This window comes from Manis pentadactyla, chromosome 8 (genome assembly GCF_030020395.1).
Source record: "Manis pentadactyla isolate mManPen7 chromosome 8, mManPen7.hap1, whole genome shotgun sequence".
NCBI lineage: Eukaryota > Metazoa > Chordata > Mammalia > Pholidota > Manidae > Manis > Manis pentadactyla.
In genome coordinates, this window is record NC_080026.1 from 104,855,537 (window position 1) to 104,872,712 (window position 17,176).

Consider the following 17,176-nt stretch of genomic DNA (forward strand, 5'->3'; position numbering starts at 1 on the left):
ATTATGAAAGACTTGGTTTCCTTAAGCTCAGGGTTCCTCTCCTGTTACAAAATCCACTTCATGTGTGAATGTCATCTGACCGTGTTCTTGTCCCCTTTGGGAACTGGGGCTCCAAGAACTATAATGAACGCTGATACTGGTACTGCTCTTGCTGTGGGCAATAAAGTCCTTTGTCTCTGACCAAGGAGTCCTGTGTCTCCTGCCAGCATCCATGAAACTGATAGTTGGAATATAGTCCAGATTCCATAAGATGATGCGGGTGCTCAGCACACTGATTGGCACATTTACACCAAATAAGTTTCAATGTATGTTAGTACTTGGTGCTTTTTACATTTGTTTGTCTTCTTATGGGACACCGATGATATCCTTAAAGTTTCTATGAGTTTCTATGGACTTACGCATGCTCAGTGGGTTTTACATAAATACTATCAAGAATGATGATAGAGTAGATTCATTTAGCAATTCTAGGGAAAGGCTTCATTGCCATCCATTTTTTCTCAGAAAATGGAAACCTTACCTTCTTTCAGGATCAACGATCCAGTCTCCTTCCCATTCCCAGCCTTTTGGAGGCAAAAAGAATTCCCTCTTGAGTTTGATTTTTCCTGTGACATCAGAAAATTTATGACGACCCACTAATCCAGAAGTGCCCCATTTTCCAAACATCAAAGCTTGATTTTCATACTGTTAAAAAAAAATTGAAGAAACACACCATCAGAGAGCAAGAAAGAAAGCACATAAAATTTTTAAGTCCATCTAGGACTTAAGCAAAACAAGTAAGAAAGTTAAAAAGCTTTATACTCAGAAGGCATGGACTTGGGCTACTACTGATTAGACAATTTTGGGTAAATCATTCATCTTTCTAAGACTCTGTGTTCCCACCTATAAATTGGGGATACTACTACCAATTCTTAAAGAATATTCAAACATGTGAATGATTGTAACATGTTTTGTAAACAGTGGTATACCATGCTAGTTGTTTCTATTATTATTTGGATGGCTCCAAATAGTTCTCTGAACCTATCTTTTAAATACCTGTAAAACTCCTCAATTTATGAATATGCATGCTTCTAAAAGTTCACCTGTTAAGTCTACTGCCTAGAACTTAGGGCAGATTTCACCAGAGAAACAATATTATGATTGATGGCACATTTCTCAGGCATTCTACAAAGAACCTCTGAAATCTAAAGGCCTTTTAGCACCCAGCCATTATAGGGCCTAAAAATTCTGAGCCTTCACGCCCTCTGGAATGTGGCAGGCAAACCAAGACCTTTCTGGAAGCAGGTTTAGTGGCAACGCAGAGTCTAACTCAGAGGGCATTCCCTTCTAAGTTAGAAGTTATTAATCTCCAATGGTCTGCTCTTTGCTATATCAGCCATCACAGTGTTGAGATTTGCCAGTGGTGAGTGTCCCTGTCTGGATCCAAGCTGAAATTTCCATTTGCCTGCTGATGAGCTCTGAGAAGAGGATTTGCCCAAGTAAGAGGTGAGTTTTGGGCCGAAGAAGGGAAGAAGTTTGAGTGGGGGTCTGATGAGGAAATCAGGTTCAAGTGGACACAGTAGTGTCTCTTAGATATTGGCTCTGAGCCCAGGGAGGAGATGAGCTTCAGGCAGCAGCTAAAGAAGCTGTTGTCACAAGGGGCTGTGAGACTTTGGGCCGTGTGCACAGCTTCTTCGGTTTCCAAGCAACAAGGACACAGAATGGAGGAGCAAGGCGTTCCCGCCACTCCTGCTTGGAAGCCAGCATGGCTCTAGTAAAATCTTGGCAAGGAGCCTGTGTGGCAAGAAGACACCAACAGCAATAGAGAGGGGGCCTCACATGGCTTTGAGGCTGTGACCTTTAACCAGCAGCTGTGGGCAAGACCGTGGGCACATGTGAAGCACCTCAGAAACATCTAGAAATCGGTATCAGGCAGATTTTGCAAAGAACTGAGGTCTGATATTAGCACAGGAAGGCAAGAACCATCGAGGTTTTCGTTGTTGTTATTTACATGCCACCCCTGGTACTCACAGAATGTCAGAATCTGGATAAACTAGAATCACACGAAAACTGAAATGGTGGATCACCTCTTTATATGAGTTGAAAATAGAATTCCCTCTATGCAGGGAGGGATCTTGAAATGCGAAAGAGTGAAAGGGAGCCTGGACTGGTCAATCCTTGCTCAGTGTAGCTTCTCCTGGCTTGGCTCCAGTCACGGAGCTGGAGGGCAGGTGGATGCCAAGAAACCCTGCAAGAATGCAGAAATTGGGCTCTCCCGCTTGTGCCCTGATGTCCTTGTTCCACACTGCCCAGCTCACTGGGTATCAACAGCCACCACTCAGGGCCTCCCTGTGCCCTCAGCACACCCTCTGTTTATCTCCAGTAGCATTTCCAGGCCTGCACTGTAAGGACTTTGTGTGTGTCGCCCGAGTGTTTCCCCATTTCTCAAAGTGATCCACCGATGTCCCACATCCACCCACACTGGAATTGCTACTGGAGCCGATCCCTACCTCAGCTACCAAATCATAATCCCCAGGGTGGCGCTGGCTGTTGGCATGTTTAACAAGACACACAGTTTTACAATCACTGCACTAGACCATGAGGTCATCAAGGGCAGGGTATGCTTCCTTACCCTCTTCAGTACCTGCCTCTGTGCCTGGCATAAAGCTGCCACTCTTCCCTGAAGGCTTGGATGGGTAGATGGATAAATTCTGCCACTGGTATTTATTTATTTATTCAATAAATATTTATAGGAACCTACTATGTGCCAGGTACTGTTAAATGAGTAAAAATAAAAATAAAAGATGGCCATAGTTTTTCTTTCCTAGCAAGCAGATCAGAACCACAATCCTGAACCCTTTTCATTGGTTTAACTGTAATGAGACTTTTAATCAACTAAGTGGATTTTTAACTCAGTGAACGTTTTAGAAATGATCTCTCTTCTTTTTGCAGTATTCAAGCAGCATTTTCCTTGCCCTTGGGCAAACCCACCTGAGGCTTTCTTTAAGTGAGCAATGATTCTTCTTAGGCTTAAGACTCCTGACCCCAAGCAGGCTTCTCACGACCTGCCCCTCTCAGGTGCCCTCACTCCTGGGGTGCTGAGTGTGAATTACTTGGCTGTGTCCCAGGGTTGACAATAAAACCTCAAGTCAATCTTTCCTTACCCCCTTGAGTTAAAGTGCCTCGGTGGGATTTTAGGTAGTGCTGATGGTTTTAGCTGTTTTTGATACATGAATGTTTTCCCTAAGGATGCAAAGCGAAAGTGCCCCCCCCACCCCTGCACAGAAGGAGAGTCATGGCATTAACCATACCATTTCTGCAAAGACGGTGAATGTTCCTTCTGCAAAGCTATTGAACTTCTTCTCAGCAGCACTTAAGCCCAGCCAGATGTTCACTCGCAACTCCACAGGTACCTTGGGTCCACTGTTGTTTTCCTGTGGATACTGTGAGACGCACAATAACATATGTCACACCGGACATAGCACAGGCTGTGACATGCAGATTGAACATCTAATCATTGCTCTCTAATTTTATGTGTGCTTAGTTAAAAGCCATGGTTCTCAAAATGTGATCATAGCACCCTGTGTGTTCCGGAGATGTTTTCAGGGGCTTTATGGGGTCAGCACTATTTTCCTAGTAATACTAAGATATTACTCATCTTTTTCACCATATTGACATTTGCACTGATGATACAAAAACAATGGAGGATAAAACTCTAGTCACCAAAGCAGCAATCAAGGCAGTGACACCAAACTGAACTGGTAGTAAAAGCCTTCTTCACCACTCTCAGTGAAGAAAACAGTTGCTTGTTTTACTTATGAATTCCCTTGATAAAGCGGTAAAAATTACTGATCTTATTAAATCACAGTCCTTGAGTACATGTCTTTTAATCTTTTGTCTGATGAAATGGGTAGTATACACAAAGCACTTCTGGTGGGTATTATTGTGTATATTAAGAAAAAGCTCTTGTGTAATTGTTTGAGTTGTGCATAACTAGTGAACAGGATCCATTTTTTTTTACTTGAAATAGCAACTGACAGACAAATATGGTTATTCAGAATTGGGTTTGGGGTAGATGTTTTCTTGAACATAAACAAATGTCGCTTCAAGGACAGTAAGTGACTGTATATTTTGTTGCCAAAGATAAAATTCAAGCTTTCAAGTGAAAATAAGAATTCTGGAAAACTTGAATCTGTCATGGTGAGCTTGATAGCTTCCCAATACATAAAGACCTTTCTGATGAGTGATAATGATGAATTTTTTTCAGTATTGTATAATGAAATGTGTTAACATTAGGAAGATCTATGTAACTCAATGAACCAATTTTTTCCAAATGATCAATGCTTAATGATACAAAATCATGTGTGGGTAAAAAAGCCATTCAAAGTGCAAGATAAATCAATGGCTTTTAATGTATTAGGGAATGAAAAGTTCACTGATATGGTTTCAGATTCCATATTGCAATTAGCCTTTTAAAAGCTACCACTTGACTGGTGTTCTATCAAAGATGAGTATCCATAATTATCTGAAAAGGTTATTAAAATACTCTTCCCTTTTCCACTTATGTATCTATGTGTGGCTGGATTCGCTTCATATGCTTCAACCAAACAATTTATTCAGTCAGATTAAATGTAGAAGCATATGTGAGATGGAATTATATTTCCGTGAAGCCAGACATTAAGGAGGTTTGTAAAAATATAAAACAGTATAATTCTGCTCTCTGATTTTTTAAAGATAATACAGTTGTATTTTATGAAAATATATAATCTAGGTTAACATGTTATGGGTTTATTATTCTTATTTCATAATAAATTAATAAATATTTTTTAAATGTCTGAGTTTTAATTTCTATTGCAGTAAATTGATAGATATAAACCACATAAACAACAGCTCTCTGGGGTCTTCAATACTTTAAGAGTTATACTCTTAAAAACAGGGTCCCAAGACCAACAAAAAGCCCACTGAATTAAATGTTTCCCTAAACAGGGTAATGAATATGACCAAAAATTAATAAATACATTTAAAAGCATTTTGTAAATTAATAAATACTCTTAAAAGCATTTTGTTGTTTATCCCCTGAGTTCTAAAACCTAACACAGAGAACAGCACTTTGCCTCCTCTCCTACCCCCTGTGAAGTTTTATTTATTAATCAGTTTGCTTTCACCCACTGCTGAGGTCAATTATAATTGTGGTTCTATCTTAAGTAAAATTTATTCCACCAGGAGATACTTGAAAGAAGATAATTATTCTCGTTCTATTTTCACCCTCTTGATTAAAGAGCAATGAGTCCATTTATTAAAAGTTAGCAGATCGCTCCTTCTTTTCAAAAGAACACTCTCCCCTGACTACTTTTTCACTTCTCAATTTTTATTCTTCTTCCGCAAATCCAAAGAACTGGGTTGGGATAGGCCAGGGAGAGGGACTTCAAAACACGCAGCAGGGACTATTCTGAGTCCTTTGTTTTCAGCCCCAGGCCCCTCCCTTAGTTCTCTATATGCACAGATAGAACAGTTCTCAATCCAGGGTCCGGAGTTGGACTTATGGGTCCTGTGAAGCTCCTGAGCTGCGTGGAAGAGAAGACCAACAGTTTTCATTGGGCTCTTATGGGAGTCCATGACTAAAAATACTCAGGACCCCTGCTCTAAAGCAGCAATTATCAAAATTTTTCAATTTGAGGGCCTATTCAGTTCGGGCATAGATACCATGGGATATCTATACTACCTTCCCTTTTTTTCTACTTTCCAAGCACCCACTACAAAGGAAGAGAAGAAAGACATCTCTTTGCATGAGACGTTAGACGTGGAAAATTAATGCCAGAAAGCAATGCATTCACATCTCCATGTTCCTAGTATTGTAACCACCTCTAAGGAAGTGTCCTTGACTGAATGCCAGCAAACCTCAGACCACTCTCTGGAATCACCACCCTAGAGGAAAAGGCCAGAATGGGTTAGAATGGATCATGATCACCCTAGCCATTCAATGATTGGCAAATTATAAAGCAGCCTTGGGAATATGGGTTTTTCATTTCAGTATTCACATTACATGGTGATGAAGCCATACCTTCAGAAAAATGGTTTGGGTTTTCCCACAGTATTTTCCAGATGCATTCTCACCGCTGGTGGAATATAAAACCTGATGAGCGGGAATGCGTGCATAGGCCAGTCTTTTCTCTGCCCGGATCATCCAGATGATAATGTCAGGCATACTGTTCTGGGGCTGGTCATGTGGATGAATGCAAAGGAAGCAAAGCTAGAGTTAGCCTAAATGCAGAGGGACTGGAGACACTGCAGTCCCAAATCCCGGAGTCTCACATCTTCTAGGACATGCTGAGAGCCTGCAGGGTTGGGAGGCAGGCAGCGGCTGGATAAAGGGAATAGGCAGAAGCAAAGGGTGAGCTTCACCTAACAAAAGCCCTTACGTACACAGGCCTGGGAGGCATTTTAGGAAATACCCCCTTTTAGTTTGCCCATGAACATCAACAGCACTCAAAGAGTTACAGGTTCCAGCTCTTATAGAACAAAGAGCTTGTTCATCTCACAATTCAGTATTTGCCAAATCTGAAATGTTAGTTTTTAAAAGCTTCCTTTTTCTTATTATAAAAGTGATATAAGTTCACTATAAAAAAGCTCGAAACTACCAAAGCATAAAGTAGAGAATAAAAGTTACCTGTAATCACATGTGTTTTTTTCAAATGTATTTCTACCCACAAATATATTACTGCCCACCCCCCAATCTCTCAAGGTCCGTAGTCAGGGTCTTCAGCTCCCTTGTTCTATCCACAGAGGTTAATGACAGCCAACGTTTATCCAGCACTCACTATGTGTCTGGCACTGTGCTAGGCCCTTTACACTCACCCTCCTCTTTAATCTTCATGAAACCATGCTGTGAAGTGAGTACTGTGTTTACCTCCAATTCACACAGGGGAAACTGAGGCTTAGAGATGTTGAATGCTTTGCCCAAGGTTACACACAGTAGATTCGGGACTGAAAGCCAGGTCTTCCCAAACCCAAACAAAGGTGGCATTTTAATCATCTGTACTACACAGATTGGCTACTTGATCGCCCTACTCGAAATATCCCAACTGTACATGATAATGATAATGATTATCTACTTTGAAGACCCTTCTAGGACCACCAACCCCAAATTCTTCTCTGGCCCTGATTTCAATGACGCCCACCCCCATTACCCATTAGCATCCCAGACAAGTAACATCTTGATTTCATCATCCCTCCGATCTGCCTAATATCCAAAATAATGTACAAGATTTTCCTACCACCATCTCCATCCTTGGTGCCATTCCACAGAATCTCTCCTCCATTATCAAGTGATGCTCATGTAATTTAAAAGTCCTACCTCCTCAGTCAGTTGCATTAATTTATCAAGCCAGTCCTCAATTTCTGCCAATGTGGATTTCACCTCTGTGGCCTCCGACCTCATTCTCACAGCTGCCTCATGTATCTGGGAGAGAGATCTGGATCGCAACTTTCGGATCTGAGTGTCAAGAATTGTGACATTCGGTTTTCCTTCTGTGAGAGGCAATGTGTATCTAAAAAAAATAAATAACAGAATTTTCAGAATAGCTTTTTAGGCTTTGGAACTATCAAATTCATTTATGTTTTGCTTGCATCTTGGAAACTACACCAATTTCCTGACTCCACAAGCACGACCAGGTTTAAGCTGAAGTTGAGTGTGTCTGGCATTGGCAGACGAGATCTGCCAGACAGACTCTCCTAGTGCAGGAGGAACACAGGGGGACTAAACTGACAAAACAAGCCTTGAGTTTGACAAGGTTGATGGAGTCACTGGAAAGAAGGTGAAACAGCAGCAGCATCTGGGAGGAACTGGCCTCTTCCCTTCTTTTGCTTCCTACAATCATTGTACAGACCCACAAAATGAAGGAGGTGGAAGGGAGATTAGAGATCATTCAGCCAACAAGTTCTTAACTTAGGAACCATGTACCCCGAGGCAGTCTGTGGGTGGGCCTCAGGAGGTCCACGAATTCCCAGAACTTAAAAAGAAAAAGTGTATGTCTGTGTGGACGTGCATTGTGACGTAAGGGTGAACACGGGCTTCGGAGCCAAATCTGGATATGAATCCTGGCTCCGTCATTTACTTGCTCTGTAATTTCACCAGTTAATCTCTTGTTTTCCTATCTTCAGATGTGGAGATATAATACCTATCTTTTAGGGTTGTTGTAAGACGCAAATGTGTTAATATGTGGAGAGCATTTAGAGCAATGCCTACAGGAGAGTAAACCCTAAGTAATGCTGCTCACCATCATCATCCCGTTGTTAGCATCATCTTACCCTTGTCTCACCAGAAACTCAAAGGGGCCCATTAGTTCCCAAAAGGTTAAAAGCCACCTGTGTAGGCCAGGCTCCCTACAAACTGAGAAATCTAGAACAGCTGAGGTGTGGCCAGAATTAGTTTTCTTCTTTCAGGGCTTCCTCTCACCACGGCAGCTGCTGCAGGGTAAATGTGTCACCAATTCCAGGAAGTTCTACTCATATTGTGTCCACCTAGAATTTCCATTGGTTTGATTCACCCAGTTTCCTAAATGAAGGAAATTCTAGCATGACTTTCCTTGAACACGAATTTCCTGTTACACGAAGTTAAAAAGATTCCACTTTGATTCTTCAAAAACAAGTCACATCAATTTGATTCTTCAAGAAACAGTGTAAATAGGTGTTTGTGTGTTTTGTTTAGCGAACCTTAAATTTCACAGACATTTTCTACATGAGAGGTATTAGGAAATGTTTCTGTTTGGTTACATTAGTAATTCTAGCAATGCCTTGTTGGGGTGAAGTCCCTGGAATGATTCTTTAAGGCAAAGATACATACTTCTGTCACTGGCTCAACAGTCACATGAGAGACTTCCTGTAAATAGATGTTCACTGTGTAGAACATAGAGGAGAAGGAGCTTTGTGCACCAGACACGTCATTTTACCTCTTTGGGCTTCTGTTTTCCCTCATATAAAGACTGGAAAAGATGACTTCTGAGGACCCAGATTTAAATTCTCTGAATGTAAAGGAGCGCCCCCAGTCCTTCATCCTGGGTGAGCACCCACAACTGAAATTTATCAGCTGCATTTCAGTTGCCCAGCTTCACCACTAGGAGGCACAAGAAGACAGGGAGACTAAGGGCATCAGCCCAGTGGGGAAACGTCCTGGTTCTTGCAGCTTGGGCCAAGTATTCAAAATGCCTTTCTTTGGAACTTCCTTATCCAGTGCTTTATTAGCCAACATTTAAAATGAGTTTGGAATGAGTCATCTTCCCCTTTGATTTCCAAATGCCTAGAGATCTGAGCTGTTTCCCCACATTATAAGTCATGAAAGTTTCTCTGGCTCAAGTCAAATCTACGGGTTTCACCTAAAATAGGCTTGGCCAGAGTGTTCATTAGACATACAGTAGAAGAGCAAGCAAAAAGCCTACTTCTAAAGATGTGTTTATGAATCAGGAATGTTGTCCTGGTAATATCGTGCTCCACTCCTTGACCCATTCTCTGTGGGAGCCAGGAGTCACCTTTCTTGGGGTATTGGGCAAACAAGGACTGACGGGAGGCAGAGGCCCAGAACTGCTCCCTCCTCCGGCCAAGGCCACAGTGGGGCTGTTTCCTGGAGGGGGCCCGAGGCCTCCCCAGGCTATGTTAGAATTGGGGCCAATCCGAAAGTGGGGCTTTTCCTGGTGGGGATTCAGAGACTCCTTGCAGTACAGCCTTGTGAGAAGCTTGACTGACTCAAATTCATTTTTTGGGCAAACAATGAAAAGTTTTCTAGAGACTCTTTCTGGGGTTACCATTTCAGGGAGGGGAGTATGGCTGGGAACTCTGAGATGGGAATGGCATCCCTTTACCTTGTGTCTTCTATAACTTCATCGATCAGCTTCAACCACATTTCCGCCAACTGGTTTGCAGGAATTTTAGCTTGTATTCCGGATTTTAGGATCTCTATGTTTGATTGCTGAAGAATTTAGAAAGAGAGAAAATGACTGGTAATTGTATAGTATGCTGTTATAACCAGTAAAGATTTAACTCTTATTTTTGAGAAAAAATACACAGAAAGACAACAGAAAAACCAGTTTTTTTTAATGTTTAATAATGCTCACCATAGCTGAGCACTATCACTATTTATTTTTCTTCAACATGCAATCAACACTGATAATTTAAGTAATAGAGTAAACTTTTCATATAGCTGTGACCTTTGAAACCATGCAAATATTTTATGTATTCAAAAAGTAAATAAAATAAAACCAATAAAGATGGGGGAAGGAATCCTAAAGGGGAATATAAAACAGGAACAAATGAACCTAATATATTTCAGATGAGTATCATAACTATACTGAACTAATCCAAGTAACTTTTGAACACAATATATTTTGACTATATACCCTAGTTTCAGGGAAAGAAAGAACCATAAGCATAACAAATTCTAATTAGTTTTTTTTTTTTACAGTGGTTTACTGATGGATTTTAGGATTGGACAAATGAGTAAATATATTGAGGATAATGGAAGCCAGGTTTCTGACTATTTGTAAAGGGAGTTGCTGTGAATATAGAAATAGGGAAGACTAGAAGAAACCCTGTCATATTACAGTGGAACTGGAGTTATCCTTATAAACTTATGCTTTTGGTATAGTAGATCTAAAAATAAATGTACAAATAAATGTATGTATGTGTGCATATATGTACAAGTTTATCTGCTGAGAAGACCTAGAAGCAATGGCATCTCAGTAGCAGTGGGCACTCTAATACCCAGATCCTGTATTTTACAAGAAATGGTGATTCCCAGGCTGGGCAGGTACAAGTTAAGCCAGAACATACTGCTGTCACTTCGAGCATCTGTCCTGACAGAGGTTGGATCTTAGAAAAAAGATGTACTTGATAGATGTACCTTAGTATCTCTGACTTAATTAGGAGTATCCCAAACATGTTTCTCGTCACATCAATGTCAACTAGATGGATGAGCACAGATACCACGTCTCTGCAGTTTCCACCAGAGGGAACTCCCAACTTCCAAACAAGGACAGTTCCCTAGTCTACAGCAAGAGAGGAAGAGGGCAGGCCCCATAGTGGAGGTTTCTATTGCTTTAACAGCAAAGCTCTAAGGCTTGTATATCTTTATTGGAATGAACCATTCTCCACACCATACTTCACATGCAAATTGTGGCAGAAACTGAGCTGTCCCTTCACTATCCATCTTGTCTCTTCCACAAGATAAGTTTTATCTGGCCACATGCCTCCCCAGGCATAAGGCCGCATTTCCCTGTTTCCTTATAGTAAGATGTGGTTGTACGACTAGATTCTGGCCAATGGAGAATGAGAGGAGATCAAGTGTGTAGCTTCTGCATCTTTCCCTTCCAGGGAGAGACCTGTGCTGTCATATCGCTCTCTCTTCCCCTTCCCTGGACTAGAGGGGGGTGTAGTGGTGGGCTGCCTCTCCCTTGCAGACACAACTCCCTAGTGGTGGCAGAACAACAAGGGATCCCAATGCCACGGAGCCTCCACACTGGCCTTAGGTCGCCTATCTCAACTGTTATTAAAGAAATAGTTTTTACAGTGCTTACACTATATTCTGTCTGAGGTCTTGTGTGATGGTGGGCTAGCCTGCATCCTAACACATAATTCATTCTGCTGGTGAAAAGGACCTGTAGGAAAAATAAACTTACCAGCCGTTCTGCCATGACTAGAAGAGTGTTCACCGCATCCAGGCGATGACTAATATCCTCCCAGTATGAAGTCAGGGTAACAACTGGCTTTGTGTGGGCCCAAGGCAAGTAATAATAGTAGTTCCCTGGAGGAGAACACCGAGGGTCAGTGAACACTGGACACTTAAAGAAAACAACATGTCATTAAAAAGATGTGCAAACTGGGCTACTGATTAATCTGTATGCCTGGGGGTATGGTTTGGGTGGTCTGGTTCTTTAATTTTATTCAATTAAGCAACTGAGTGATAGATAGAAAGTTCTTATTCAGCCTGTTTTGAAAAATCTCTCTAAAATTTCCTAGAAAACAAAACACAGCAATTTTAGGATCTTTTAGTGATTTGGGATTATGTGTTGTAACATCCCTAAGGATTATAAAACATGACAGCAGAAAATACAGAGAAGACAGCAGAAAATACAGAGAAAACAGATTAGATTGTATGTGTTTGTCCCTGAAAATTGCTATTCTAAACAAATATTTTTGTTGGAAGTGGGGCAAGAAAAAAGAATTTTCTGTTTTTTAAAAGCCTTAGTCCATAGGGTTTAGTATTTGGAGCCTTATAGGGATTAAGAATTATTAGCTAACACTTCCTTGCACATTCTGTATTTTAACATTGCTTGTAAAAAAGTTAGGTAAAAACTATGGCAATCCTATTAGAACATTTTATTCAAATTTCTCTCTTCCTTCTCTATGCTCTCAAACCATTTGTTCATACCTTTATTCGGGCATTCTCTGCCTTCTATTATGATTGGCTTTATACACTAGAATATAAGCTCATTAAAAGCAGAGACTGTTTCTCATCCATCTTTGTTCAAATACAGCTATTTAATCCTCACAGCATCTCTGGAGGAGATGAACAAACTGAAGGTGAGAACTGAGTGACGTGGCTAAGGTTGTAGTGCTGGTAACAGAATGAAGACTAGGAGCTTGATTTTCCAGAGCCTGAGCCAGAGTCCCAACCACTTAAACCACTCAATCTAAGAGTGATTTGGGGCCTGGTAGGACTGTAAGAATGAGTTAGCATGAGAATAGCCATCTTAAGGGACAAAAAGCCATTTCTTGAGTACGGGACTACAAGGGAGGAGGGACTGGGTAAGGCTTGATAAACAAGTTTTGAAGAACAAATTAATCAAAGACACTGGGTTGTGGGCGGTTGTGGCCTTGGTCAGCTTATCATGCTCTTGCTTAGCCTCTATCTTGCAACACCACTCTGTCTAATTGGGGAGTGGTCTTATCTTGCTCTTGCTAAAAATAGTATGTAACTGTGGAAAATTACTGTGATTTTAAGTGCTTTGAAAATGATATATAAACCCTTATCTTTGAGCGCTCAGGGTCCTTGTTGAAGCCCGCTGCGTCGGGCAGACACTTGGACCCCAGCTAGCTGGAAATAAACCTCGCTGTGTGACTTGCATTATCGTGAGTGTCTTCTGTCTCTTTGAGAGGTGGTTGACTCCAGACCCTAACATTTTGGGGGCTTGTCTGGGATCGCTAGACCCCTCCTCGGGAAGACAGACGACCCCCCGATACCGAGGTTTGCTCAGAAGCCGCGGAAGGAGGTTTGGCCACCTCCAAGAGGGGAGGACTGAAACAGGTCCTAGACTGGAGAGACTGAAACAGGTCTCTGCCCAGTCCCAGTTGAGAATTCTCATGAAAAGGAAAGGAGCGGGTTACAACCCTGGAGGCTTCTTTACTGAAAGTCGTGGGAGACGTCCCCGACAAAAGGGTACCAGAACGACGTCCGCAGTGGACGCCGTTTGGACGGCTAGGTAAGGATCCTGAGCATTGTGTGAGTGAGACAGCGCCTGTGGATGTGGTGTGGCTGACCGGCTGGTGGTGTTAGAAAATTCAGTTCGAATTTGTATGTTTGCTGGCTTTGTGTCCCTTGTCTTTTTCTGGCTTCTTTTGTAGTAATATATAATGAGACAGGCTCAAATAACACCTTGTAACTTCGTCAATCTCATGGAACCTGATGCTCACCGACACAAGGTAAGAGACCTACACTTAGCTCTTATTCCTGACTAAATGCTGCACTTTTTATCTCATAAAAATGTGTCTGGGCACCCGTTAGCCACTTAAAGATGATTAGCGTCAGGCTACCAGTCTTAAGTCTCGGGTGAAAGGTTTCCCGGTGTCTGCTGCTCCTTGATCCCCTGCCTCTGGACGGATGGGAATGTCGGGGAGTGGCTGAGCCGATTTCCTACTTTCCTCCTTCAAATGTTAAAAGGGAGCAATTTATACCTTTCTGCTTCTTTATTTGTAACATTCTTATGTGCACAGCAAGTGAGCAGGCAAGGGGGAGGGAGTTTTGGGAGTGAACCTTGGAAACCTGTGCTCGGCAGAGCGGGAAAACCAAGGGAGTGTTTTTTGTTTGTTTGTTTGTTTGGGTTGGGGAGGGAGGCGAGGCAGAGGGGAGCCACTTCGTAAATTAATATCATTGTAGTGTTGTTTATGTTGAGGAGGGAGGGGTGTGAGACAGAGTGGAGCCACCCGCTAGGTTGCTGTCCTTGTAAATTTTCCTGATCATTCCCACGGACTCCGAGGGCAGACCGGACTAGTAGATAGTGGTCCTGAGATCTCAGCTCTGGCTGATTGATCCTATGGCGCTGAGTGAACCTCTAGCTAGGCTGCTGCCTATGTGGGAGTCGCAGATGACCCCCGACCTCTTGTTTCAGTGATCAGATTTGTTATAGTGGGTGACTGGTAATATAATTTCCAGGCAGTGGCAGAAACTGGTGTTTGAGAGTATAGGCCCCGCCCACCCCACCGGCCAAATGTCTGTGGCAGCCCCTGAATTTTATTTCTGGCCTTAGCAAAAAGTTCCCTTGCCCTCCATTCAAAGCAGTCCTCTTAGGCCTGCGCCACTTTCTCCTGTGTAATGTAAATGAAGTCTGTAAAGTAATCAAGCTGAAACCTGAGACCAACATGTAAATGGCTCTATTCTGTTGATCTCCTTTCCTTAGAGGCAGTCGTCCTGGGGCTAGGAATTTCCTTTTCTGCAGCCCTGGGAAAGCAAGACAGGCTTGTAACTTAGATCAGGGCCCTGGCAGCAAGAAGTCACACAGTCCCTGCACTTATCTGATAGGCAGGGAGCTCTCAAGGAAAGCTCGTGCAGAGAAAACTAGGGAAACTCCCAAAAGGCGTAAGTAGGAGCACACTAGTAAGGTCCCACTAAATCCAGAGCTCCGAGGTGACTCTTGCTGAGTAAGAAAGCAAGAGGAGAATCAAGGCAAGGTGCAGGCCACACTAGCAAGGAGTGGTTAAATCCAGTAGGCCTGGCAGAGGGGGTGATTGACCACTATCACCTAAGCTCCAAAGCGAGGGGACGCCTTCACAGAGAGAGAGGCTGACCAGGTGCTGGACACCTGTCTTTCTCTCTCTCTTTCAGATGGGAGCATCCTCTTCAAGGTTAAAGCCAGATATGCCTCTGGCATGCATTCTGAGGAACTTAGAGCAATTTTGATCCCCAGACCCTGAAAAAGAAGAAAGGTCTTATCTTCTGCACACAAGCCTGGCCTCAATACAAACTCTCTAATGGGGAGGCTTAGCCCCTGAGAGAAGTATGCAATATAATAAAGTTATGCAGCTAAATTTATTTTAATGCAAAAAAGGAAAATAGTCAACAGTCCCATAGACTACAGTGTGGAACTAGTTTTGCAAATTATTTTAGTAGAAATCTATTTATTGGGTTCATTATCTTCAAAAATTGAAAAGTTCTTTAACTAGACTCCCTGAAATAAAAGAAATATATCTTCTGCAATACAGCCTGGATTTAAATGACCGGAGCTAGAATTGTACTTGCATTTCATTTCCAGCCCCCTGGACACACACAGTCCCTATCAGTTCAGAGCCTTCATTGGCCCTGTTAGTCTGGGGCCATCTAAACCTTAACCCAGTTATATAAACTGCTTGCCTGTAGTGTAAGGGAATGCAAGAAACACCCTAGAGGGAGAGCCACCCAGTTTCCATACCCTAAGGGGGATGAAACTCGTGGGGATGAAACTCATGACAAGACGTTAAGGGATGCTCGTGCAAAGTTCAGGCAAGCGGCGGGTCCCCGTTTCAACTTTATTGGTTAAAGCATGGGGTGTGTTTTAACTTCATTCGTTGTGGTGATGTATGGGTGTTGGTGTAATGGCTGTGGAAATCCTATATAATCTATACCTAAAGTTGCTTGGGGGTCGACAGCTCGGACTCGACCTGCGTGTCAGGGGAGGTGCTGTCGGCTCCAGCTAGCTGGCTGAATAAAGACTTTGCTTGGATTTACATCTCCTTGCCTGTATGGTTTGTTCTCTGGAGAAGCCCCGGAGTCCTGGACCCTAACAGTAGAGTATATTCTTGAAGACTAAGATACTTTTAGTCAAATAAGATAAAAGGAAAGGCAATTAAATATCAATAACTCAAGTCTCTGTGTCAGTTTGTCTGTCTGTGTATATGTTCTTTTTATGAAGAGTGTTGCTAACTGTAGTCATTATGTCTCAGTCTGTATATTTGTGTGTCTAAATGTGTGGATGAAAAATATTTTCCTACCTCCGGATAGTATTAGTAAAAATTGATTTTAAAACAAGCACTTGTGAAAATTGGGTATTCTAAAACTTCCAGAAAATCTAATTAAAAAATATTAAGCATTAATGCTAATTTAAGGTTAACTGAAACGGCCATGTCCTTGTAGTTATCAGCTGCCAAAGTCTGCTTAAAGTCATTTAAGTTAATGTGATCTGTTAAATGTTTCAAGAAGATGCTTAAAAAAAAAAAAAGCTTGACTTTGTCTGATGTTTGGTAAAACTTTAATAAGTGATCTGGCATGGTTGCTAAAAATAAGTAAACAAGTATAGCAAATAAACATCTTAATAATAATACTGTATTAATGTATAACAGTGTATATATCTGCAAACAGCCTGATAATTTTTGTGGTAACCAAAATTCTTAAAGTTTGCTAAGTTATATAGACATATTTTATGCTTAATGAGAGATTGTGCTATAAGGCACATTTCCAAAAATGATAAGATATGTTCATAAATGTATCAATCTGAAAGATGCTGGTGTGACAGTTTATGGTAGCCTGTTTTTCAGTGTTCACTGAAGGTTGGAGTACCAAATGGTTTTAAGTTATAATAAAAACTACTTGATATAATAAGGAAAACATTTCTGAATGCTAAAAAGTGCATGTTTTTATAGGAGAAGGTATAAGGAATAGAACTGCATTGTACTGAAAGTAAAAGAAGATAGCTATTCAAAAGTACAGCTGTTTGTTTAAAGACAGTGAACACTGAATATAAAAGGAAAGTTGTAAAAAGTTTATTAAAAAATTGATATAGTAATGCTATGTGAAATTAAAGCAAATAAATCTTGATGTCGAGTGCACAGCAAGACTAGAATTTTTGTTTGCCAGAAGAGCAAAGGTTTATTACTCTACCTTTAATGCTGAAAGATTATAAAAAGTTTTCTGATTGTTTATTAAGACAGTTTCTTATGCTTAAAGTCTCAATGATTTGTCTGA

General features: G+C 41.5%; 1 protein-coding gene across 5 annotated transcripts in view; it reads right to left on the bottom strand.

The window, feature by feature from the left end:
• MYOF (myoferlin) overlaps window positions 1–17,176 on the bottom strand; it is a 159,909-nt gene that overhangs the window by 49,609 nt on the left and 93,124 nt on the right. For all 5 annotated transcript variants that reach the window (XR_005023687.2, XM_036880108.2, XM_036880107.2 and 2 more), the window contains 6 exons: window positions 11,643–11,767; window positions 9,831–9,937; window positions 7,331–7,523; window positions 6,038–6,193; window positions 3,288–3,419; window positions 518–681 (listed from right to left, as the gene is read on the bottom strand). Coding sequence is in view for 4 of the 5 variants with exons in the window: in XM_036880108.2 (XP_036736003.2) it covers window positions 518–681; window positions 3,288–3,419; window positions 6,038–6,193; window positions 7,331–7,523; window positions 9,831–9,937; window positions 11,643–11,767 (877 nt within the window). In the remaining variant the exon portion in view is untranslated. The remainder of the gene's footprint in view (window positions 1–517; window positions 682–3,287; window positions 3,420–6,037; window positions 6,194–7,330; window positions 7,524–9,830; window positions 9,938–11,642; window positions 11,768–17,176) is intronic.